At 44.4% G+C, this 25937-nt stretch overlaps 1 protein-coding gene across 5 annotated transcripts in view; it reads left to right on the forward strand.

Annotated features, from left to right (window-relative positions):
• Positions 1-25937, forward strand: part of MYCBP2 (MYC binding protein 2) — a 415400-nt gene that overhangs the window by 94914 nt on the left and 294549 nt on the right. For all 5 annotated transcript variants that reach the window (XM_045011267.1, XM_045011270.1, XM_045011275.1 and 2 more), the window contains 5 exons: positions 5233-5437; positions 11492-11656; positions 12371-12529; positions 19648-19852; positions 20466-20611. In XM_045011267.1, the coding sequence (XP_044867202.1) occupies positions 5233-5437; positions 11492-11656; positions 12371-12529; positions 19648-19852; positions 20466-20611 (880 nt within the window). The remainder of the gene's footprint in view (positions 1-5232; positions 5438-11491; positions 11657-12370; positions 12530-19647; positions 19853-20465; positions 20612-25937) is intronic.

Consider the following 25937-nt stretch of genomic DNA (forward strand, 5'->3'; position numbering starts at 1 on the left):
GAACCAGCCTCTTATCAAAGTAGTAAGTTTTAGAAAGGGATAAATAGGTTTATGTTTATTTTCTTTGTAACTTGTCTTGATACCATTAAGGGAATTATCAAATTTAGGTGGTTTTTTTTTTTTGGTAACTAAATTTGTGTCCAGGGGAACATCCTCTGTGTTTTGAATCTGTTGTCAGTGAGAGTAGCCGGTATGCTAATCTCTTCCAGAGGGTTTTCTTTTACCTTTCTTTTCTTTAATTTAAAAGCCTTTTTCTTAGTACCTTATTGATTTTTCCTTGTTTTTAGATCCAAGGGGGTTGGATCTGGATCCACCAGGAGTTGGTGGGAGAAAGGAGGGGGGATGGTTAATTTCTCCTTGTTTTAAGATCCAAGGGGTTTGGATCTGTGTTCACCAGGAAATTGGTGAAGTCTCTCAAGGCTACCCTGGGAGGGGAAGGTTTTGGGGGGAAAGGGGGAGTTCCAGATGGAGGGATCTGGATGGTGGCAGCGATACCAGATCTAAGCTGGTAATTAAGCTTAGAAGTGTCCATGCAGGTCCCCACATCTGTACCCTAGAGTTCAGAGTGGGGAAGGAACCTTGACAGCCCTGCCTTACATTCTCTGGATAGATTGGTTTGTGTTCCTCCACTAGTCCTAGACCCCTTGAGCTGTTTGGCATCCCTGAGCAATGTGTACTGAGGAGTCCCCTTCACTCAGCCCTCTCCAACCAAGCTATTGGTGACTGATGCCTCCCTTTTGGGTTGCGGGGGGGAGGATGCATCTGGACTCAGTGTGTGCAGAGCCTGGGGTTGGAACAGGAAACCTCACTTCATATCAACATTTGGGCCATCCACAATGTATATTGTCCCTTCCGGGACCGTATCAGACACACAGTGGTTCACATACTCCCCGATAATACCACTGTGATGTACTATGTGAAAAAACAAGGAGGAGCACTTTCCAGGTTACTCTGCCCAGAGGCCATCTACCTGGGGCATTTCTGCATTGAAGAAGACATCACTGCTGTAGCAGTCCACTTGCTGGAGATGCAGAATTGTCTTGCGAACCATTTCAGTAGGTTTTTCTCCATGAGCCATGAGTGGTCCCTGACAGCGAGAGACCTCCAGGTTGTCTTTGCGATGTGGGATATCCCCACGATTGATCTGTTTGTGATGAGGAAAAACAGAAAGTGTTGCCTATTCTGTTCTGGGGTGGGGGTGGAGGCTCGGCCTGGGCTCCCTCTGATGCTTTCCAATGTAGCACATAGTCAACTCTGTTGTACACCTTTCTCCCTATTCTGATTCTGATCATTCCTCTGGTTATCCTCAAGCTCAAGGTGGATTGGGGCAAGCTCATCCTAATTGCTCCAGTGTGGCTGAAACAGCGCTGGTTCACATACCTCCTTGTTCAGGCTCCCATACTGCTTCCTCTCCATCCTGACCTGCTCACTCAGAACCATGGCCACACCCTCCATCCTGTGATCAGCTCCACGCACCTCATGGCGTGGCTGCTGCATAGCTGAATGAAGAGGTAGAGTAGTGCTTGGCGGCTGTCCAGCAAGTCCAACTCAACAGTAGGAAGTCCTCCACTAGGAGAGCCTACTTAGTGAAGTGGAAGAGGTTCTTGGTGCTGTTCTTTGTCTGTGGGACCCAATCAACAGGGACTTGGAGTATCTACTACATCTTTAGAAATCAGGCCTTACCCTCAGTTCACTGAGAGTGTGTTTGGCAGCAATATCAATGTTTCATCCCATTATTTAGGAGAAATCAGTTATTTCCGATGCCACGGTGACTAAGATTTCTGAAAGGGCTTTTCCACTTACATCGTCAAGTCCGAGAGCCAGTCCTGTTGTGGGACCCAAATGCAGTTCTGGTGGCTCTAATTGGCCCTCATTTGAGCTGCTTGCATCCTGTCCACTGCCCCTCCTGTCTCCAAAAACTGCATTCTTGATAACCATTACATCTGCAAGGAGGCTGGGTCAGTTGCAGGTCCCGATGGTGGGCCCTTCTTACATGCATTTCTTCAAGGGCAAATAATGCTTTGGCCACAGCCAAAGTTTTTTCCAGGGTGATCTGAGTTTCATCTGAATCAGGCAGTATATTTATCTGTTTTTTTTTTATCCCTAAGACACATTCCTTTCCAGAGAAACAGCATCTCCATATGTTGGATGTCAAACAGTATCTAACCTTTCATCTGCACAGGACCGAACTGTTTCATACTTTGCATCACCTGTTCGTTTCATATGTGGACTTCACAAAAGGGAAAGGGGTCTCTGCACAGACGATCTCTAGATGGATAATATCTTGTACCAAGACTGTGTATGAGAGCTTCAGCTATGCCTTCTCAGCAGATACAAACTCATTCGACGAGAGCACAAGCAACACCTATAGTGGTCCTCAGTGACATTTCCATATTGCTTGTGAGTGAACTGAGGCCTTGTCTACACTACAGGGAAAAGTCAGTCTAAGCTACGCAATTTGAGTTACGTGAATAGCGTAACTCAAGTTAACATAGCTTAGATCTACTTACTGTGGAGTCCACGCTACGTGATGTGGACGGGAGATGCTCTCCCGTTGACTCCCCTTACTCTTCTCAATCTGGTGGAGTACAGGAGTCGACGGGAGAGCTATCAGCGGCCTATTTAACAGATCTTCTAAACCTACTGCCGATGCATCTATTGCTGCGCATCGATCCCCCTGTAAGTGTAGACAAGCCCTAAGTGGAGTATACATCTGCATCAACTCCAAGAAGGAGGAACGGTTACTTACTGTAACTGTGGTTCTTGGAGATGTGATGCAGATGTGTATTCCATGACCCACTCTCCATCCCCTCTGCATCATAGTCTACTCTTGAGCTTTTAGTGCAGAGGAACTGAGTGGGGTGTTGGGGCAGTGTCACCTCATATAGCCAGGGGAGGAGCCACAGCCAGGACTTGAGAGTGCTGCACCTCTACAGGAACTGTCCAGCTCCAGTGTGCTAGGTATGTGCATACCTAAGTTGAATACATGTTTGCATCACATCTCAAAAAAACGGCAGTTACAGTAAATAACTGTTACTTCCTCTTGCCTTTTGATGTTCCGTGATTCAGGTGAGTCTGTAAAGGAACTGTCTATGCCACTAAGAATGGCACTTAGCTAAAGGGTGTGATGCCTGCAACGCTGTCTCAAAGAAGTGGCCAAAAGTACTGCAAAACTGCTTCAGAATCTGCTGCCTCAAGAGGTAGTATGAGAGTCTGAAAGGAAAAAAGTAAATACTTAGGTAGAATGAATTTAATCTGTGGAATTAATTCCCATAAGATATTGAAGACCAAAGCTTGGTGGAATAGACATATGGATATTTCAGGCCTGACATGTGCGTATAAAAGCTGGAAATCCACTAAATCTACAGACAGACATTTAAATGCCTTCCAAAGCAAAATGCCTCAAAAATACTAGTTTAATAAATGGAATGAGTTTATAACAAATGCCAAGATTTGTCAGAGTTCAACAACTCTTTAGGCCAAAGTTATCCAGAAAAGATGATGGAAATGTATGGGACATGTGTAAAGAATAAAGCCAGATTATCTGCCATGATGGGTGTGCTATTGAGCAGCCAGAGGAACATGCAAAACAGGTGGATTGAAAGAATCCCTCCACTGAGTGCAACTCAGAGGGAAAACCTATGAGACTTAACAACGCAGAGGATATGTGAAGAGTGGCACAGGATAGACAGCTTAAGTGACCACTAATTGCGTGGGAAGTACTCAGAGATTCAGATATGGATAAGAGTACATTACATAGGATATATTTCTTAATGTACTTCTGTGTATTGTAGCATAAGCCAATAACTAAGTTGATGGGGTTTAAGAAGAAACATCCTCTGTGGGCAGGTTATTTCATAATTGTGCACTGTAAGGTCTCTTGTAACTTGGTACTGGTTATTGCTGCAGAGAGGCTACTGGGACCAGATGCAACAGTGATCTGATATTGGTATTGCAGTTCTTAAAATAGGAGATTAGTGTTGGAAGAGACCTCAGGATGTCATCAAGTCCAACCCCCCCGCTCAAAGCAGGACCCACACCAACTAAATAATCCCAGCCAGGGCTTTGTCAAACGGGGCCTTAAAAACCTCTAAGAATGGAGATTCCACCACCTCCCTAGGTAACCCATTCCAGTGCTTCACCACCCTCCTAGTGAAATAGTTTTTCCTAATATCCCACCTAGACCTCCCCCACTGCAAGTTGAGACCATTGCTTCTTGTTCTGTCCTATGTTCCTTTTTATTTACAAGATTGCCCTAAAAAGAGAGAGTTTTTGGTATTGGATGATGTATAAATTCATATTTTTTTAAAAGCAATGTTCAGACTGACACTTCTTAATTTAACTCATTTTACCAGTGTTTTAGCATGTGCCTTGTACCAGATCATGACACTAAGTACCAAAAGTACATTATGTACTGACACAGTGTTTCCCAAACTTGGGATGCTGCTTGTGTAGGGAAAGCCCCTGGTGGGCCGGGCTGGTTTGTTTACCTGCCACGTCTGCAGGTCCAACCGATCGCAGCTCCCATTGGCTGCGGTTCGCTGCTCTAGGCCAATGGGAGCTGCTGGAAGTGGCAGCCAGTATGTCCCTCGGCCCGTGTTGCTTCCATCAGCTCCCATTGGCCCAGAGCAGCAAACCACGGCCAATAGGAGGCACGATCGGTTGGACCTGCGGACGTGGCAGGTAAACAAACCGGCCCAGCCTGCCAGGGGCTTTCCCTACACAAGTGGCATCCCAAGTTTGAGAAACACTGTACTGACATGTTGAGTAACTGGATGAGTTAAAGAATGTGTTGTTTTTTTAATTTTGGTTTTCCTTGGTCCTTTTTGCTTTGTAACCATGCTTTCTGTTAATCTGCTCCTGTAATCAAATGAATCCTCATGTAGTTTTGGGTGCATTAATGCATAATTAACTATCAAAAGTTTTTTTTGAGCAAACAAAGGAAGAGCGCTATGGCATAGAGTATCTTGGGGGAAAAATGCATGTTTCTGTTATGTTCTAGTTCATCTTGCTTAGGTCGTATCTCAAAATATGTCCAGTTTTGGTTGTCATTTATAGTAAACTTTTCTAAGGTCATTATTAAGACTAATTTTTAACTTATTTATCATTAAATCATCAAATGGGAAAAATCCTTGAACCCCTTTATTTTGAATCTTGCTTTTATTAGATTCAATTATTGTTTCATTTTAAGTATTATGACATGATAGAACAGTATAACTTTTTTTCTTTCAGATTTATTACACTGGCAAATATCAGAGCCTGGGAATCAAACAAGGTGGTCCTTCAGCAGGAAAATGGGTTGAGCTGCCTATCACGAAATCTCCAAAGATTATCCAGTTCTCAGTCGGACATGATGGTTCGCATGCCTTACTTGTTGCAGAGGATGGAAGTATATTCTTTACAGGCTCTGCTAGTAAAGGAGAGGATGGTGAATCAAGTAGGTTTTACTATTGTATTATCAATGGCTTGATATAGAATTGGTACTTGTAAATTATACCAGTACAATCAATATTAACCAGTCCTTAAGGTGTGAAAGGAAAAATGGGTAGGCTACTAGAGCAATCCACGAGCATATCATCAACATGCTTATGCACATTACACTGTTCTACAGGCAAAATGCTTCTGAAATAAATGTAGTCAAACTTTACTAATTCTGGGTCACTGAGAACGAAAATGATGCTTAAAATTGTTGATTGGCTCTAGTTTTCAAGTTATGCTATTGGGTCAGTATATACGACCCTTGACTTGGGAATAGCGGAGGATAAGTGAGTTATAAAGGGAAGGGATCTCAATTTAAACCAGAAATGACTAAAATACATCTTTGACTGGATCTATGAATAAATCTATGACTGGGTTTGGACAGTACTTGCTTTTTAGGCAAAACAATGAATGATGCAATCTGAAGCTGGTATTGCATCATACATGATATGAATTGCATCATGTTATTCCTAGAAGTCATGGATGATGCAATCATAACAAAGCTTACATCACTCTGCTGAACAAATTGCCCTATATCAGCTCTAGAAATCATACAGTGTGGTGCTCTTATTTGTCAGTGTTTGATTTTGCAAAGGGACACATTTCTGTTTAGCCAAAGTGAGCAGAGATGCCTCGTACTTGTGTGAACAGTGCAGATAACTTCTGCTATGTTTGTGGTGAAGTGACTTTTGCATCACAAAAGCGCAGTATAACCACTATGGTTAAGAAAGCCTATCACCTTTATTTTGGCTGCAAAATTGGAGATCAGGACAAGAGGTGGGCCCCACACACATGCTGCAACACTTGTGCAACAAATCTTCGCCAGTGGTTGAACAGGAAAAGGAAATCTATGCCTTTTGCAGTGCCAATGATTTGGAGAGAGCCAACAGATCATACCAGCAATTGTTACTTCTGCATGGTGCCTCCAGTTGGGAAAGGTGTGTCAAAGAAGAAAAAGTGGACTGTGCATTATCCAAACATTCCATCAGCTATACGCCCAGTACCCCACGGAGAAGGACTGCCGGTTCCTGATGCACCAGAATCATTCTCACTTGAGTCAGACAAGGAAGAGGAAGAGGGTGAAACTTCTGGTCCTGAACCATCAGTGTCACAGGAACAACATTTTCTCCCATCCTCCTCCTCTGAACCACACCTCATAACACAAGGTGAACTGAATGACCTTGTCAGAGATTTGGAACTATCCAAGAGTAAGGCAGAGCTGTTGGGCTCCAGACTACAGCAGTGGAATCTCCTGGCAGGTGATGTTAGGGTTTCCATGTTCCGTGACCATCAAAAGGATCTTGTCCCATTCTTCTTCATGGAAGGTGATCTTGTAGCCTGCAACAACATCGATGGTGTGATGGCAGCCCTCAACATCGTTCATGATCCAGATGAGTGGAGACTGTTCATTGATTCATCGAAGACAAGTTTTAAAGCTGTTTTACTGCATAATGGCAATGTTTTGCCATCAATTCCAGTTGGTCATGCAGTCCATATGAAGGAAACCTATGACAACATGAAACAACTTTTGAGGTGCATAAACTATGACCAACATCAGTGGCAGCTTTGTGGCGATTTGAAGGTTCTTGCTCTCTTGTTTGGTCTGCAGACTGGATACACAAAGTACTGCTGTTTTCTCTGCAAATGGGATAGTCGTGCAAGAGATTCCCACTACATCAAGAAAGATTGGCCACTCCGACAGTCATTGGAGCCTGGGAGGAAAAGTGTTCAGCATCCACCACCTGTTGAATGAAGGAAGATTTTGTTACCACCCTTACACATCAAGCTGGGTCTGATGAAGAACTTTGTCAAGGCCATTGACAAAACACAAGCAGCTTTCAAGTACCTCCGTGGAAAATTTCCAAGGTTAAGTGAAGCTAAGATAAAGGAAGGTGTCTTTGTTGGTCCTCAGATTTGTGAACTTCTTCGAGATGATGCATTTGACCATGCACTGCGTGGAAAGGAAAAGATGGCATGGAAAGCCTTCCAGTTAGTGGCAATAAATTTTCTCGGAAACAAGAAGGCAGACAACTACAGGTTGTTGGTGGAAAACCTCCTCAAGGCATACAAAAGCCTTGGTTGCAACATGTGGCTAAAGATACATTTTTTGCACTCTCATCTAGATTTTTTCCCACCGAACTGCGGAGCAGTGAGCGACGAGCACGGTGAGCGATTTCACCAGGACATTGCAACAATGGAGAAACGCTATCAGGGCAAATGGAGCCCATCAATGCTTGCAGACTATTGCTGGACAGTGACAAGAGATGCTCCATTTAATGAATACAAGAGACAAGCCAAGAAGCGCCGAGTAGACACTGAATAGGACTAAACTATGTACATAATAGTTTTTTGCCTTTCGTTTCATAATAAATTTTAGTTAGATAACCCTTTTGCTGATTTTTAAAGTGTTACATAAACAGGACAGGTGAAATATTATCATGTAAAGCAACCATAAACACATGAAAAGACCTAGGTTTACAATTTATGATTAAAACTCTACTATCTACACAATATACATAGACATAAAATATAAAAACTTAAATATCTTAGAAACAGTAGCCAATCAGTTGTTTTAATTGTCATATTTGAATTCAGCACATCAAAATACATAATAAATAGCACATTTTATCTCTGAAGCAGATGACTTCTCAAAAATTGTAGACCAGTGTTATCTGCAAGTAAACACAAGTTTGTGTTTGAACCCAGCAGCAAACATAAAAAGCGATGTTCACAAGCATGTTAGTCATTAAGGTGCCACTGGACTCCTTGAATATTCATGTTACCTAATGCACAAATGTTGGAAAACAAGGAAATGTAGAATTAAGAGACACTTCCTACACAACCTTAACACTGGCTTCTTTGATCCCAGCCCTTAAGAGACCCTCAGGGTATGTCTACACTTGGAGCTTTGGTTGTGATTCAGAGCTCACGTAGACATGCTTGTGCTAGCTCTCATTGAGCTAGCACACTAAAAACAGTAGTGTAGCTAGAGTACATTGGGCAACAGTGAGTGGTGGCATGGGCTAGCTGTGCTGAATGCATACTCACTGTGCTCATGTGGGTCTGTGGCTGCGCTGCCTCTAACACTTCTTGTGCTACCGAGGCTATACTATTTTTTGCGTGCTATCTCAATGAGGGCTAGTGTGAGTCTACTTGAAGTGAGAATCACACCCGCAGCTCCAAGTGTAGATATACTCTCCAAGAGATCCCAGAAGCTTAACCTTCCATTAACTTCTGCAAACCATCAGAAAGTCATCCTGGGATCACTGGTGCTTGACAGAGTGCAGTGAAGGTCCACTGGACTAGGAGTTGGAGTGTTGATTTGGAATTGTATTGGAACAGAGAAGATGGCAGGTTTGATTAGGGGAGGGATTAGGATGCTGTTGATTAGGGGTGTAATCTGCCTATCCGTTTCCGCTCCTCCTCGCCTTGTAAGCCAGGTTCTGAAAGGGACTTGTCTATATGGGGTGGTCTGAGTCCCCCTCTCCTTCCCCCCACATGTGTTGGGTTCGGGGGGTCCCTGCACCCCCACCCGTGGTCTGATCCCTGCCCCATGTGTGTACCAGCATCTGCGGGGTTCTACCGATCTAGGGGTCTTCCCTCCCGCCCTTGACCCCTCATGTGAGCCAAGTTCTGAGGGGCGGGGGTCTTGCCTTTCTTGGGGTGTCTACCTCTCTCCCTAGCCCTTCCCTCTGTGTGAGTCAAGATCTGGGTAAGTCCTGTCCCTCTGGGTGAGGAGTTTAAACAGGCATGCTTGGAACATGCACCAAGAATACACTGAGACTCAAATTAGGAGCTGAAAAAATGGGTAAGCTTGGTATCTTATCAAAACTCTTCAGCACTCGTGAGGTGGGAAGGGAATACTCACTGACAAGACTGGAATAGTTCACATGTCTCAGAACTATGGTTTCAGGCTGTACTCCTCTCCATGTGATATTCTTTCAGCAGAGAACTTCTCATTGAGATGAATGGGTTACTTACCACCTCCCTGAGCCTTTTATGCTGCTGATCCATGTGTAGAACTCCAGGAATCATATAGTAGTATAATGGAGCACCAGCTCTGTTCTAGGTAACATTGGGAAGCCCTTCCTGTTTAAACCATAAATCTTCAAAATCTAAAATTTGCATGCATACAAATTGTTTTCATATTTCCTATGCCTCATGGGAGTTCAAACTAGGGTTAGTGATCTAGGGTTAGTACCACAAAGTCTGACCCATACTCTGATGTGGCTTAGCTATTTTCAAATAAATCTATTTGTATTCCTTTTAAAGCAAAGTTTTGCTCACCTTAACTGTGAAGTCACTACTGCACTTCCATAATAAAGCAATAGTGAAATTACATTTCTAAACAGAGGTTGCTAGGTTATTGATTAATAAAGGAACAGTGTAAACAGTTTTAATTTTCAGATCCAAGAAGTGTGCTAGATGACTGAGTACAGAAGAATACCTTTTGGCCTTCTGCCACCCATCTGACTGTCTACGGTCCATTCAAAGAGCAGCTGCTAAGATCATCTGTTCTGACTATGCAAACTTAGGCTGTCTACACTACACACTTAACAACGGTGCAGCTGTGCTGCTGCCACCGTGCCATTGTAAGGGAAGCAGAGTAGCTGCTCTTTGTCGCTGGGAGAGAGGTTTCCCGGTGACCAAATAAAACCACCCCCAGTGAGGGGTGGTAGCTTTGACGAGAGAGCGGGTCCCGTCGACGAAGCACTGTCTGCACCGGTGCTTTCCGTTACTAAAACTTTTGTTGTTCAGGGGTGTGGTTTTTTCACACCCCTGAACAACAAAAGTTTTAACCATGGAAGTGCAGTGTGGACATGGCCGTAGTCTAGTTCTAGTCTGAATGGTGACTCTCTCAAAATGGCATTGTCGAGTTGTGTGTTTGTGGTACCTCTATACTGCAGTGAAAAAAAACCTGTGGCACCGAGTCTAAGAGCCCAGGTCAGTTGATTCAGGCTTTCATGGCTTAGGCTGCATGGCTAAAAATTGTAGTGTAGATATTGAGCATGGGTTGGAGCCAGGCTCTGCGACCTGCCCCCCTTGCAGGGTTTCCAAGTGGGGGGGTCCAGTGGATTTGGTGGGATTAAGAGTCCCAAACATTTTCCTTTGTGGTTCAGGTGGCATCAGAAAGGGGCCCCAAAACTCTGGTGGCAAAGTTAGGAGACAGTAAGAGGTTTAAAACTAAACTGCAATTGCAACCTTGATTTTGCTGAATGTGTCCAGAGGAAGCTTTTAAAATAAGTAGATACATATTTATGATGTAAAATAGGACAGATTATTTAAAATTTACTTGCAATTTCTAGGGTTTCTGAACAATTACAGGAAATCTTAACAGTAATATCATTGTCAGTTGGCTTTCATTGGGGCTTAATCATGTTACAGTTTTAGCTAAAATATTGATAGAATTAGCGCAACTATTAGGGAAGTTAATATTGTGGCTTCTTTTGAAGCTTAATGAGACTTAAATGGGAACATGATCATGTCTTGATCGGATAGATTACTGGAGGATTTAAAAACGTTTAAATCAAGATCTTTAAATAAAAATTTGGTCCGCAGACTTACTGAGATACAAATGACTTCAGATTTTGCTTATGCATCTTTTTGGTTTCAAACAAAAAACTTTTGTGAGCAATTATTGCTTTTTAGGATCACTTATTGTTATATTGAGTATAAACGAACCAACTAAAGAAGCCTTGCAGAGTCGTCATGAAAATATTTCAGCCTTACCCTGGCGAGCTGCGTGCCAGAGGTTGCCAACCCCTGGCCTGGACGCAAATTTTGCTTGCCTACCATTCTATTAATGATGAAAAAGTTAATGGTATTTTAAAAAAACTAACCAAAAGATTACTTTCAGTGAGAGAATCAGCAAGCAGATTTTTGTAGGCATAGTCTAAGGAAACATTATTGTATTATGAAACAAATGTTCATAGTTTAGCTGGTGAAAAGCTTATTTTCTTTTTGCCCTCACTTTCTGGTGAAAAATATTTGTAAAATGCCTTTTCTTTTAAAGCTAAAAGCAGACGTCAGTCAAAACCCTATAAGCCTAAAAAGATCATTAAAATGGAAGGAAAGATTGTCGTATATACAGCATGCAATAATGGGAGCAGTTCTGTCATTTCAAAAGATGGAGAACTCTATATGTTTGGAAAAGATGCCATTTACTCTGACAACACAAGTAAGTTGATATCTGAGACACATTATTTGAAGCCAAATAATGCCAATTAAGTACAGATGTAAGAGAGACATGTCTTGAAAATATTGTTTGGTTGTAGTTATTTGGCATTGAAACATGCCAGTTTAAATGAAATGTTAGAGAAATTTTTGTTCCAATTGGATGATGGTTCTGTATGAAAACACTTAATAAAAAACTTGTACATTTATTGTATTGACTGGGCAGATTAGTTATGACTGTTCTTCCCTCCTTCCTTGTTCTTCACTACCTCTGGCCTTGTCTACACTACAGACACTACAGCAGCACAGCTACAGCACTACAGCTGTAGGGCTGTAGTATAAGACACTTGTTACAGTGATGGAAGAGTTTTTTTTGCCCATAGCTGTAGTTAGACCATCCCCTTGAGAGGTGGTAGCTAGGTCGACAGAAGAATTCTTCCAGCAACCTAATGGCTGTCTATACTGGGGCTTTATGTCAATTTAACTACATTTCTCGGGTATGAATTTTTCACACCACTGTCTGACATAACTAGGTGAACCTAAGCTTTAGGTGTAGATCAGACATGTGTTTTACTAACTCCAGTATTCCATCATTCTCACTTTACCTTTACTCCCGATTAAAAAAATTAAATGTTTTTTCAGCAGTACTTGTGATATAGTGAATGTCTGATGCAGAGAGAAAATGCTGTTCATCACCCAAATATTTTATCTCTCACAGGTTTAGTAACAGATCTGAAAGGCCATTTTGTGACTCAGGTAGCTATGGGCAAAGCTCATACATGTGTGCTAATGAAGAATGGAGAGATTTGGACATTTGGTGTGAATAATAAAGGACAGTGTGGACGAGACACAGGCTCCATGAGCCAGGGAGGAAAAGGTGAGCTGCTTGTTTTTATAAAATAACAGAATAAAAACTGAGCTAAATTTCTTTTTCAAATTGTGTTAGAAACAATATATTCTTCTTCAAGTGGTGGTCCCTATTGTATTCTACTGAGGGTTATGTGCATGAGCCTGGTGCCAGAACTTTTGAAGGTAGTACTGTTTGGCGGTCCGCACATACACCCTGAGCTGCCTTATGGTTTCGCCTGAGGTGATAAAGGGTGCATGGTTCGAGTTGAAGCTTTTACTTTCCTGTCATCTTTATGATGCACTCTCCAAAACTTTTCTAAATAGTCCTAATACTGTTCGTAGTTTAGATGTATTATTTTGTTCTATATTCCCTTTTTTATTTTTGTTTGAATTTTTCCTTTTGTACCAGATTTAGGACTTGTGATGCCACTTTGGCAGTGTTTCTCGGCAAACGCTCCCCTCTCCCCAGGGTACTGGATTATGCTGAAGCCTCTGGGGTTCAAAATCTGTGCTTTCTGCCCTCACTCATTTTCCATCAGTTTGGGAGAAACCCATATCATGTCAAGGTGCAGTATCTGCCTCTCCTTTCCTGCCTGTTCTCAAGAGAATTGGACTCTCCACCTCAGGAGAAACTTACGGAGACTGCCATGGAACTGTCATCGGATCTTGGCCCGGGAACCGCCCCATACGTTGTCCTGAACAGGTGAAGAGTACTTCCCCTGCCATTGGGATCCGCTTGTATCAGTGCTAAGGATCCCGCGCTGGGCCCACCCATGAACCAAGGAAGCATGTGCATAAACATGACAGTAAGTCTTCCTCCAAGTCTAAGAAGGATTCGGCACTGTCCACAAGTTATGTCCATGAAGGAGGCACGTGTTCCGAGTCTCACAAGACCGAGTAACAACCACACCAATTTCTGGATCCACCTTTGATGATCATAGATCCTGCGACTCCACCACTTGTGGCCCACCAGCATCCTGGGAACAGTCTGTCTCCAGACAGATGCATTTCCTGTTACCGGCTTCTTCAGTGGAACAGGTACCATTGACTCCCTCTCCCCTTCTCCCCAGGGAACATAGAAGCACTCCAGATCCCGATGTGGTGTTTGTGCTGGAAGGACTACGGTCTCCACTGGCCCAGATCCAATTACCAAATTAAAGGGACCCTTCCCCTGATATCAAGTATCAGAGGGGTATCCGTGTTAGTCTGGATCTGTAAAAGCAGCAAAGAGTGCTGTGGCACCTTATAGACTAACAGACATATTGGAGCATGAGCTTTCGTGGGTGAATACCCACTTCCCCCGATATGTTCCTGCTGCCTCTATTTCCTACGCCACCGGCATTTGGCAGGATTTCTGACGCATCTGATTCGGACAATACAGATGTCTGACACAGTCTACTGCTCCTGTTCCAGAAGCACAACTACCGGAAGGTTCCCACATCCCCACTTTGCCTGACCCACAGAAATGGTATCCGGGACTCCCTCACCTCGTCACCACAACCCTCGTAAGGCAGGCGTTCCAACGTGGCACTGGATGATGCACCAGTTAGCCCGACTCCAATGGTACCAATGAATCTAGAGAGAGATCCCTTATCTTCTCCAGATGCTGCCACCTCTTCAGTCCCCTCCTTTCCACCAGACAACTGTCATAAATTCCAAGAATTGCTGCGGAGAATAGCCAATGCCCTGGTGATCCTATTAGAGGAAGTACAAGCCAGTCAACACCAGCTACTTGACATCTTACACACTTTGGTACCAGCGAGGGTGGCCCTGCCAATCAGTGAGGCCATCCTCCAACCCCGGCCACATGTGCACCTTCCCCGAAAGGGGCTGAAAAAAGGTATTATGTCCCCACCAAAGGATCAGAGTTCCTGTTCTCTCGTCCTCTCCTGAACTAATTGGTCATCCAGGTGGCTTTTGAGCATTCCAAGCAACAACAGCCCTGCTTCACCCCATCCGATAGAGAGGGTAAGAGACTAGATATCATGGGCAGAAAGATCTTCTCCTCGGTTGGACTCCAATTTAATATTTCAAATTACTTAGCCCTGATGGCAAAGTATGATTTTATTAACTATGGGCAATTGGCCGAGTTCGCAGACAATCTACCTTTGCAAGATTGGATAGTTCCAGGCAGTTCTACAAGAGGGCAAGTTACTCACCAGGTCCATGCTACAGTGAACTCCTCAGACATAACTTCCTGTGTCTTGGCAGTGGGGATTGACATGAGGAGGGAATCCTGGTTACACACCTTTGGCTTCACCAGGGAGGTGCAGAACACTATAGACTTCCCACTTGACAGATTGCATCTCTTCAGTTAGAAGATGGATGAATTCCTCCACTCCCTAATGAACTGTAGAGCCACTTTAAGATCTCTGGGTATTTATACACCAGCACCAAGAGGAAATTCTACCTCCTGCCCCAATCACATTGTTAGAGGGTCTCACAACTATACCATTAATACACCTATGAGCCTTCTCAAAAGTGCTGTAAGGTTCACAGACCATATCTGCTTATGTTCACTGCCAGTCATCTACTCAATTCACCTAATCATCACATAAGCGGTATTTGAGTGTTCTTACAGAGATGTCAACCACTTCATACACCAATATCCATCCTACCACCTTCAGGGACCGTCTCAAACTTTCTGCCATCATGGAAAGCAATAGCAGTGGACAGATGGGCCCTAGATATTTTCCAGGGTGACTACGTCATAGAGTTTACTGTGATGCCCTCATCTCACCCTCCTCCGTGGTCCACATGCATGGAACACCCATGCAAGGACCTCTTACAACTAGAAGTTTACTCCTTATTGCAGAGGGGAGCTGTGGAACTAATCCCAGACTCCTTTCATGGAACAGGGTTCTACTCAAGCTACTTTCTAGTCCCCATCCCCCCCCCCCCCAAATGGAGGATGGGGGCTGATATTGGATCTTCAACACCTCAGCCGTTCCATTTCCAAACGAAGATTCTGTATGATCACACTTGCAATAATCATTCCCTCCCTTGAAAAAGGCACGTGATTTGTGACTTTAGATATGCAGGATGCTTACTTCCATATCGATACACACCTGACACACACAAGGTTCCTGAGGTTCAAGGTGGTACCTCAACACCTTCAATACAGGGTCCTATTGTTTGGATTTACCACTGCCCCTGAGTATTCACGTAAGTTTTCTCAGTGGTGGCAGCTCATCTCAGATGTCAGAGGACCCTCATTTTCCCCTATCTGGACAACTAATAGCAGCATGGTCCAAGGAAGAGGCCCAGAAATCAGCATCCCAACTGCTTCTACTCCTTTTCTCCCTTGAGGTCAGTGTCAACGTTGAGAAATCAGTGTTACATCCTACTCAATTCCTGGAGTTCATAGGAGCTCGCGTAGATGTGACTTCTGCCCAAGTGTACCTTCCACTAAAGATTCTAAACAATAAGGGAACTAATTTCTTTGGTGATCTCCAACCCTTGGATTTCGGCCAAAATTTACGTTTCTTTCTTGGGACACAAGGCAGCCTGCATGTATGTCATGCTATTTACATGCTTACTTCTGCATGGCCTTCAACTCTGGCTGCAAGAGGGTCTAATTTCCCCATGCACCAGCCGATGAACGCTCTGCTGCACATGCCACCAGAAGTTCTCTCCTCACTACAATGGTGGATGAACCCACTATGAGTCTGCTCAGGAATTACCTCCCTCCTGTCCTTGTCCACTGTTACAGTCATAACAGAGGCATCCCACATGGGAGACTGCATGACACAAAGCACGTGGACAACATGGGAGGCCAGGATGCACATAAATATATTGGAACTCCAGGCAGTACTTAAAGTGTGCCTGGCGTTCCTGCCAGCCATCCAGGACTGGCACGTTGTTCTCACTTCAGACAACATCACCACGCTCTTCTACGTAAATAAGAAAGGGGAAATGAGATCCAAATGCTATGTACAGAAGCTATACGCCTATAGGAATGGTGCATCGGACACCACATTCTTCTGATAGTAGCCTAACTACTGGGCACCCAGAAAGTGTTTGTCAATGCTTTCAGCAGAAACTTTGCAACTGACCATGAGTGTGAATTGCATGACTCTGTAATCATGGACATCTTTGACTGGAGCCCCCGTGAGGGATCTTTTTGCATCCCACAACACCACCAAATGCACCCTGTATTGTTCAAGATGAGGAATTGGAGCCCAATGACAGGGGGACTCCCTAGTCAGGCAGCTGGTTGGACTGCACAAACTATGCCTCCTCCCCCTTACCCTTCCTACCATGAGTAATCCACAAGATCAGACAAGAGAAAGCAACAACCATCCTGATAGCCCCCTTCTGACTTCTCCAATTCTCCTTTGCGTGCAGAAGCAACCTCCACTCATGCTTTGGACATTCCTGGAGCTAGAGACTCAACACACTGGCAGGCTAAGACACTGCAATCCGCATACCCTTCAACTGATGGCTTGCTTTTTGGATGGACACCTCCATTAGCTCAGGAATATTCTTTGGCACTGTGAGCAGTCCTTTCAAGCAGCAGGAAAGACTCCACAAGATGCTTGTATCGAGCCAAATGGATGCTGTTCACCTCCTGGGCTACACAACAGGGTCTTGTCCCTGAAGCGGTGGGCATCTCACTAATCTGGGAATATTTCCTATATCTGAAAGACTCGGGACTTGCCCTCAGCTCCATTAAATACAAGTAGCTACCATTAGTACTCTTCACCCACCAGTGGACGGCAATTCAATTTTTACCCACCCCATAACTGTATGAGTCTGGAAAGGTCTTCTTCTATGAAAATACCCTCCTATTCAGCCTATTGACCCCCCATTGTGACTGTAACCTAGTCCTCACCTCGTTGGTGACCACCCTGTCAAACCTATGGACTCCTGCCTGTTAGCAGTACTTTCCATGAAAGTCACTTACCTCATCGCCATTTCATCAATCAAAGGGTTGGTGAACTGGGAGCCATGACGGCTGATTTCCCCCCCACCCCTTCACCACTTTCCATAAAAGCAAGATCTCTTTACGTTTTCACCCCCAAATGCCTACCCATACCATTATCTACTTTTTCCCCAAGCCTCATGTCTTTAATGGGGAAAGAAGGCTTCATTCGTAAGATTATTCACAGTCCTTGGCCTTTTATCTTGAGCAGACAAAGCCATTTCAGAAATCTTCTAGGCTTTTTGTAGCCATATCGGAGAGGGTCAAAGGGCAAGCCTTTTTCAGAGAATCTCCAAGTGGGTTTCTGGGTGCATTACGTGCTGCTATCAGTTATCGGGATGATCCCCACCTGAAAGGATTTGGGCCCATTGTATGAGAGCACAAGCAGAAACTACAGCTGCACTCCACAATGTACCCCTCACAGACACATGCATGGTGGCCACATGGGGTTAGGTTCACACTACTTCCACACACTATGCTCAAGTGTATGATTCCACAACAGATGCGTCCTTCAGAGCAACAGTCCTCCATTCCACAGTCTCATTGCAGCATCCTCCCACATATCCTCAGTAGAATACAATCGTCACTTCTTTGTCACTCGAGGAAGAAAACTAAGTTATTTACCTGTAACTGGAGGTTCTTTGAGATGCATGGTCCATATCTGTATTCTGTACCCACCCGCCTCCCTTTCTGCTGCGGATGCAACAAATCTGCAGTAGAGAAGGAACTGGAGATGCTGGCGGCTGCTGCGCCCTTTATCTCCTCAGGTGACACCATGAGGCAGCACAGGGCGCGTGCGCAGACTGCCGAACAGTCCTACTTTCAAGAGCTCCGGCTCTGGGCGTATGCGCATAATCCTCAGTGGAATACAGATAAAGACCACACACATCTCTGTGTAGGGTTTCAGTGGCATTATCATATGATTGAGAGGTTGGGGAAGCAAAGCTCTTAAGTAGTTACTGTATTTGAAGAGGTTATTTTAAGGAAATATATCACAGGACCCTATGATTTGTTTGGGGTCGGGGAATCTATTTTCCAATGAGCTCTATTTGTTAGTATGGCAGTTAAGTTTGTCAAAAAATTCATCTATACTGGGCATGCTGCACCTCTCATCCTGGGGCTGAGCAGGATGTTCCCTGCAATTGTTGATCCCAGGTACTGTGGCTCCAGGCACGGGAACTGAGAGCAGGGAGAGACAGTCTCTTCTGTGCTTTCAGTGTTCCTGCTGCTGGCTCTCAGGCAGCATAGATGAAGAGGAGGAAGTGCATGACTGAAATGCAAAAGGTTGAGGTACTGGGCCAGAGTGGAGGAGTAGAGTGGAACAGGAAACCTTAGGGTGAGAAGCAGAGACTGAGACATGGGGAAGGGTGAAGACAAATCAGATAAGTAACCACATGAGAAGGGGTGTGTGATGTTAGAGCTGGTTGGGCAAGGAGCCAGGTGAGGGAGAGTGGTATTGGGAGCAGGGGTGGAAGACGGAATTGGATGAGGACAACCATGGGACTGGCTGGGAAAGGAGACTGATAGGGATGATGAGTCCGACAGGATGAAGTCTGGGGCTAACTAGATGAAGAGACTGGGATGAGAAGGTGGGGAATCCTCTCACTGAATGAGGCAGGAGGTCTGTGGAAAACATAGTATGTGATCATGTTTCTAAAGTGTGTGCCATAATTTATGTGCACAAAATCGCCAAATTAAGGTTGCATTGGCATCCTTAATTCTGACATTTCTTAACTTTTGACTGTGACTTTGAAACTTTGACATTCTTTTAACATTTTTGATTATATCTATATTTAAGTAAAATATATACTATACAGTATATTACAAATATATCAATATACAAATGAGTACAAAAGAAAACAAGAATGAACAAATTAGAAATAAAAACAAAATGATAGACTAGATTTGTGCTTGTTTCCCATGTTTTTCTACATACGGCTGTGCTATTAGGGAAACATTAAAACGGTTCTAGGTCAAATTTTCCAAGAAATTTTGCATGTATCTGACTTATACGGTCATCTTGCCAAAATTATATATGTAAAATTTGAGCCTTTGAAAGTCTGTCCCTAACTTGGTAACTCTGTTATATATGTAACATTTGTATGCCTCAAAAGGTCCAATTTTCATCTGACCTGCCATTGTTTAGCGTTTTCCTTATAGCACTGTGTATTTTAACATAACTGATGAGAATTGTTGAAGTGTTTCAATACCTTCTTCAATAGGTTTTGTAGTTGAGAACATGGCAACAGCAATGGATGAAGACTTAGAAGAAGAACTGGATGAAAAAGATGAGAAGTCCATGATGTGTCCTCCAGGCATGCATAAATGGAAGCTGGAGCAGTGCATGGTATGCACTGTGTGTGGGGACTGTACAGGCTATGGAGCCAGCTGTGTTAGTAGTGGGCGTCCAGACAGGGTACCTGGAGGGTAAGTAAATACATTCATGCAATTATCTTTCATACAGTATTGTAGATTACAGAATGTAATCAAAATAGATTTTTACTTTACTTCACTTCAGACTTGAGTCTTAAATAGCACTGTATCTAAAGAAAATATTGCTCATCTGTTTTTAAAACCAAGAATATATTTAACTTCTGTGATGTTTTTATAAACACTTTAGTAATGGTAACAGGTGACTTAAAATATTTCTTATGTTCAAAATAATTCTCACAAAAGCAGAAAGGAGGAAAGAGTATAAACAAACTGTAATTTGGTATGCCTAATGACACTGAATGCTGCTATATAAGGTACGGGATTCCTGGCTTTGGCTATAACTTTTATTTTATTTATTTATTTATTTATTTATTAAATAAAATGGAAGATGAATGGTTATTGTAGAACCATAGAAATGTGGGGTTGGAAAGGCCCTTGAGCGGTCATCAAGTCCAGCCCTTTGCACAGAGGCAGAACAAAATAAACCTAGATCAACACTGACAGATGTTGGCCCAATCTGTTCTATTACAGCTGTATTTCAAATACATTTGTATGTAATATTGCTTGTCTTGGTAGATTATGAATAAAACCTCTTTGTGTTCTGTAGAATATGTGGCTGTGGCTCTGGTGAGTCTGGCTGTGCTGCATGTGGTTGTTGCAAGGCCTGTGCTAGAGAGCTGGATGGTCAAGAGGCAAGGCAAAGAGGAATTCTTGATGCTGTGAAAGAGATGATACCTTTAGATCTCCTACTAGGTAAGTGGGATGAAACTGATAAACAGACATTTGCCAGTGGCATAACTTTTAGTCCCCATACATACTACTGTAACTAGGGAAAAATAGCAGTTGGTCAAGAAATGGGTACGATCCTATCACTTTTGTATGCATTTTGATTTTCTGATTGTAAAATTTTGTATCTTAATTTCATGGAATTTCATTCTTCCTTTGCAGCAACATTGCAGAGCTATGGTCTTTCATGACAGTTTTAGTGCAGTAGTTTTTTTTTTCACGAGTAAATTATTGCTTAGACTTTTTTCCTTGGTATTGTAGTAAAGGAAGTGACTGGACCTAACATTTGAACTTCATCTCTCCACTTGCATGATGGCACTGTTTTGATACATTGAACTTTCACTTCCCCTTGTGATGACACTGCTGGTGTCATAAGGCTTTTCCTCTCCCTCCATATTAGCTCTAGAAGGGAGGATTGCCAAAGGTCTGTTGTCAGAAATTGGTACAACAGGATTTTACATAAAAACATGGGGTGTTCAGTCCCAGCACTGAATAACTTTTCCTCCCAAAATTTTTGGAGAAAGTGGGAGATGGCAGAAATGTAAAAATAATTAACTCTGTGGAAGAAAGTGAGATTATGTATAACCAGACTAATATTTAAGAGCTGAAGCCAGAAAGAATAAATTAAAAAAACCAAAATGACTTCTCTAAATACAAAGTTTGGGGCCATGACTTCTGATTAGATTTATTATTATAGAAAATGTTTTTAATATTGTATTCCCTAATTTTATAAGGCTGATTTTCCTAGTCGCAACTTCTTCCTCTTACTGTGGTTTATTCAGGTACCTGTTCAGAACTTAATACAACGTAGAGTTAATAATTGGGTGATTTAGTCCAGGACCAATTTTGGGGTTCTAGTGTGTGACAACTAACATCTTCAGATAATTGAAATTTTACTTTTCTTTTCTCAGTGTTCATCTTGCCAAGTACTAGCTTCTTCAGAATCAGAAATCAGTGTTAAAATATATAGCGCAACAGTGGGATTTTAAAAGATATAAAATGTTGCAGGTGTTTCTCTTACTGCATTGGTTGAGCAGGAAAGGCAGGCCCCATGATTCCTGTTATCAGGTGTACTTGTGATGCCCTAATAGCATTGGAGGGTGCTAGTGTTATGGCACTGTAATTATTTGCTGCCTGTTTCTGAAGGAGAGATTCTCCTGCTACTTGCTGAAGGGCATATTTTATAGTCTGGACTACCATCAGTTTTAAAAAGATGGGACACAGGATTCTTTATTCTGAAATTTGAATCTATGGAAATGGCACTATAGAGTTCCACTTTTGTGTTGATTTTTTTAAAATTGATTCTGCTTAGTTTACAATTAAGAATATTTTTTTCTAACTGGCAGTCCTGCAAATTTACATGTAGTCTGACTCTGAAGATGGATTGTTTTCTTATTGTATGTAGTTCTGACGATGGTTTTGCAGAGCCTAAATAAGCTTTTGGAATACTGTGAACACTTCTGTTGATACACATGGAAGGCTAGATTCCACCACTTAGCTTTGTTGCCTTTGTGATCCCAATAGGAGTAAAATCAGTAAACACTTGTGCTTCTTTGAGTGATGGTCCCCGTATATGGATTCCAAACATGGGCGTGCATGTGCGTCATATGCCAGAACCAGAAGGTTTTCCTAGCAGTGTCCATTGACCTGCACGTGCGTTGTACGTCCCCTTATGCTCGCAGCCGAGGGTATAATAGGTTGTGTGGGTTGATGCCTGTCCACTTCCCTGAGTCAGAATCTCTGTTCCTTTGCACTCTTAGCCTAGCTAAGAGAGTGGTCTTTTCATCTATTCTTGTACGTAGTTCTAGCTAAGCTTTGTTTTCTATACATGTTTTATCTTTAGATATAGTTAGTGTAGTTATTCCCCTGTTTGGGGACTCCCTCCCCGCTGGGGACTGTGACGTTCATTCCCAGCTTTAAGAACTGTGCCTCTTGCCCTCACTCATTCTCTGAGAGTGATGAGCACTAGCATTGTCTGTATTGCCTTGGCAGGGCCCACATTGCGGTCAGCTGTGCTGTCTGCAAATCCTTAATGCCCTGACCATGGGAGGCTCAAGAACTTCACCTCTGGAAGTTCTTGACGGAGGAGGCTATGCTCCCCCAGGTGCCTTCAGATCTGGGACCAGCGGAACTGACGGTGAAGCATCCGTCATTGGCATTGAGTGCCCTTCCCAGCACCTCCCAGGCACTGGATCCGTTGGTACTGAAGGCAACAGAGAAGCCCCACTTTGAGGGGGGGAAAAAAACATGACCATGGCCATAAGAACAGATCCTGGTTCGGGTCTGCTCATAAGCTCATTGTTTCTTCCATGAGCTCCACTAGGTCAGGTGAGAGGTTGCACACGGATCCATCCGCACAGGCATTCAAACTGCCCTGTGTTCATTCCATGTGGACCTTCTGGCCTCTCTAGAGTTTTTTGCCTTGCACTCCCAGATGACTGGAACCGCGTCTGTCCACAGAGGAACTGCTTCTTCCCATCTGCGTTTTCTGCTCCTCTCTGGACCTTCACTCACCACCATCCTCCCCTTGGATGAACCTTTGCTCCTGCTACCAGAAAGACCCGCTCTGTTGCGACATGCAACCCTCCAGTACTTATGGTTTTCTCTTCCCCTCCCCCCAGCCCCTACTCCCCCATCTTCCAAGTCTGAGGGCTTCTCAGAGACAGAGTAATCGTTTTCTCCCGTTCCATATCAGAATCTGGAATCACGCCCCAGATTGCACTATCCACAAGTTTATGACTGTGCTTCAGAGGCCTGGTATTGCTACCCATGAAGCACGGCAATGGCCACACTCGAATCCCTATCAGGGATGCCAAGCACCATTGGTCGCCTCATATCAACAATCCCTCATTCGTCCTGCAGCACCATCGGTGTACGAGGAGGAAGAAGATATGGAACCAGTACTGCCAGTCTCCACTGCTGTATCTTCGTCTCCAGATGAGGCATTTATTCTTTCTTCGCTCTCTCCACCAGATGACCGCCAATAATACCACATGTTGGCGAATCGCATCACGAAAGTCTGTGTGTTCCCTTTGACTATACCCAGGGTCTGTCTGCACCTGCTGGGCCTCATGGCAGCATGTACTTACGTAGTCTGTCATGCCAGGCTCAGGATGCAACCCCTGTAACAATGGCCGGTGATGATCTATTCCCAGTCCCGAGACCCCCTGGAAAAGATTGTTGCCATTCCCCAGGTGATACTTACCTTGCTGTGGTGGTGGGCCGACCACAGAACAGCCCTGGAAGGGTTCTGTTCGACAACCCTCCCCACTCCATCGAGTTGGTGTTGGACGCCTCAGACCTTGGGTGGGGGATGCATATCGGCGTCCTCCAGACTTAGGGGATGTGATCCCCAGACAAAGCGTGGTTGTACATAAATGTCGAAGAGCTTCGAGCTGTCCGGCTAGCGTGCGGAGTCTTATTGCCCCACCTGTTGGGCAAGGTGGTATGAGTCCTGACAGGCAACACAGCCTCGATGTTCTACATCAACAGTCAAAGGGGAGCATGCTCGTTGGCTGTCTGTCAGGAGAAGCTCCATCTATGGGACTTCTGCATGAGCCATGAGATCCACCTGGAAGCTTGTGGACCAGCTCAGCAGGGACTTTTCCTCTCACCATGAGTGGTCGCTCCATCCAGAGGTAGCCTGCATGATCTTTCAAAGGTGGGAAACTCCCTGAGCGGCCCTGTTTGCTACCAGACAGAACAGGAAATGCCACCATTTTTTTTCTCTGCAAGGTCTGAGTAAGGACTCCCTCTCCGATGCCTTCCTCCTGTTGTGGTCATGAAGGCTGATATACGTGTTCCCTCCAATTCTGCTCATCAGCAGGGCCCTGGCGAAGATCAAGAGAGACAAGGCCCAGGTAGTCCTGATCACCCTGACATGGTTCAGCACGCTCATGAGCCAATCACTGGCCCCTCCCTGGCTCCTGCCCAACCGACCGGACCTACTGTCACAGGACCATGGTCAACTCCTACACCCCAACTTTGGGTCCCTCCACCTTTTGGCGTGGATGTTGAGTGGCTGATCCAGGAGGAGCGGACCTGTTCGAAAGGAATCCAACAGCTCCTCCTGCAAAGTAGGAAGTCCTCAACTAGACTGATTTACCTGGCCAAGAGGACGAGGCTTTCCTGCTGGGCATCTGAAGGGGGCATCTCTCCCTCGCGTTCCTCCATACAGGCTGTCCTGGACTACCTGCTTCATTTGAGGAACCGGGGCCTGGCACACTTTTCCATTAGAGTGCATCACATGGCCATCTCTGCTTTTCACCTGCCGATCCAAGGACAGACAGTGTTTTCCCATGACATGACAGTCGGATTCCTCAGGGGATCATGACAGGCGAGACACTTCCCGCAGGTACAGGCTTCTGTCCCACAGTAGGATCTTAACTTTGTCCTTTCTAAGCTCACTGGCCCATCCTTTGAGCCACGTGTTCCTGCTCCTTTTCCCACCTGGTGGCGGTGACGTCGGCGAGACAGGTCTCTGAAATTAAAGCCTTGACCTGAGAACCTCCATACATGGTTTTCTACGAAGATAAGGGTCAGTTGCGGCCCCACCCGGCCTTTCTGCCAAAGGTGGTCTCCACCTTCCATATGAACCAGAACATCTTCCTCACAGTGTTCTGTCCCAAACCGCAGAAGACCAGTGAAGAGAGGCGTCTTCACACCTTGGACGTCTGCAGAGCCTTGGCTTTCTACTTAGAATGTACCAAGCCTTTCCATAAATCGACTCAACTCTTCATTGCTACACCAGATAGGATGAAAGGTCACCCAGTGTCCTTGCAGAGGATTTCCAATTGGATTACCTCGTGCATAAAGACCTGTTATGACCTGGTGGGGTTCCGCCGCTGCCGGTTGTCAAAGTCCACTCGACGAGAGCGTGGGCATCTTTGGCGGCCTTCTGGGCACACATCCCTATCCAGGACATCTGTAGAGCCACACCATGGTCCTCTGTTCACACGTTCACTGCTCATTATGCCAGGGACAATGCTGGGTTTGGCAGAGCTGTGTTGCAATCTGCACGTCCGTGAACTCCTATCCACCTCCACGGGTATTGCGTGGGAGTCACCTACTATGGAATGGACATGAGCAAGCACTCGAAGAAGAAAAGAAAGTTACCTTTTCTGTAACTGGTGTTCTTTGAGATGTGTTGCTCATGTCTATTCCATGACCTGCTCTCCTTCCCCACTTTCGGAGTTTCCGGCAAGAAGGAACTCTGGTTGTGGGGAGCCAGCGGCGCCCCTTATCCTGTGCCATTCAGGTGCCACTCTAGAGGGCACAAGAGCTGGTCCCCTAC

Source organism: Mauremys mutica, chromosome 1 (assembly GCF_020497125.1).
Source record: "Mauremys mutica isolate MM-2020 ecotype Southern chromosome 1, ASM2049712v1, whole genome shotgun sequence".
Lineage (NCBI taxonomy): Eukaryota > Metazoa > Chordata > Testudines > Geoemydidae > Mauremys > Mauremys mutica.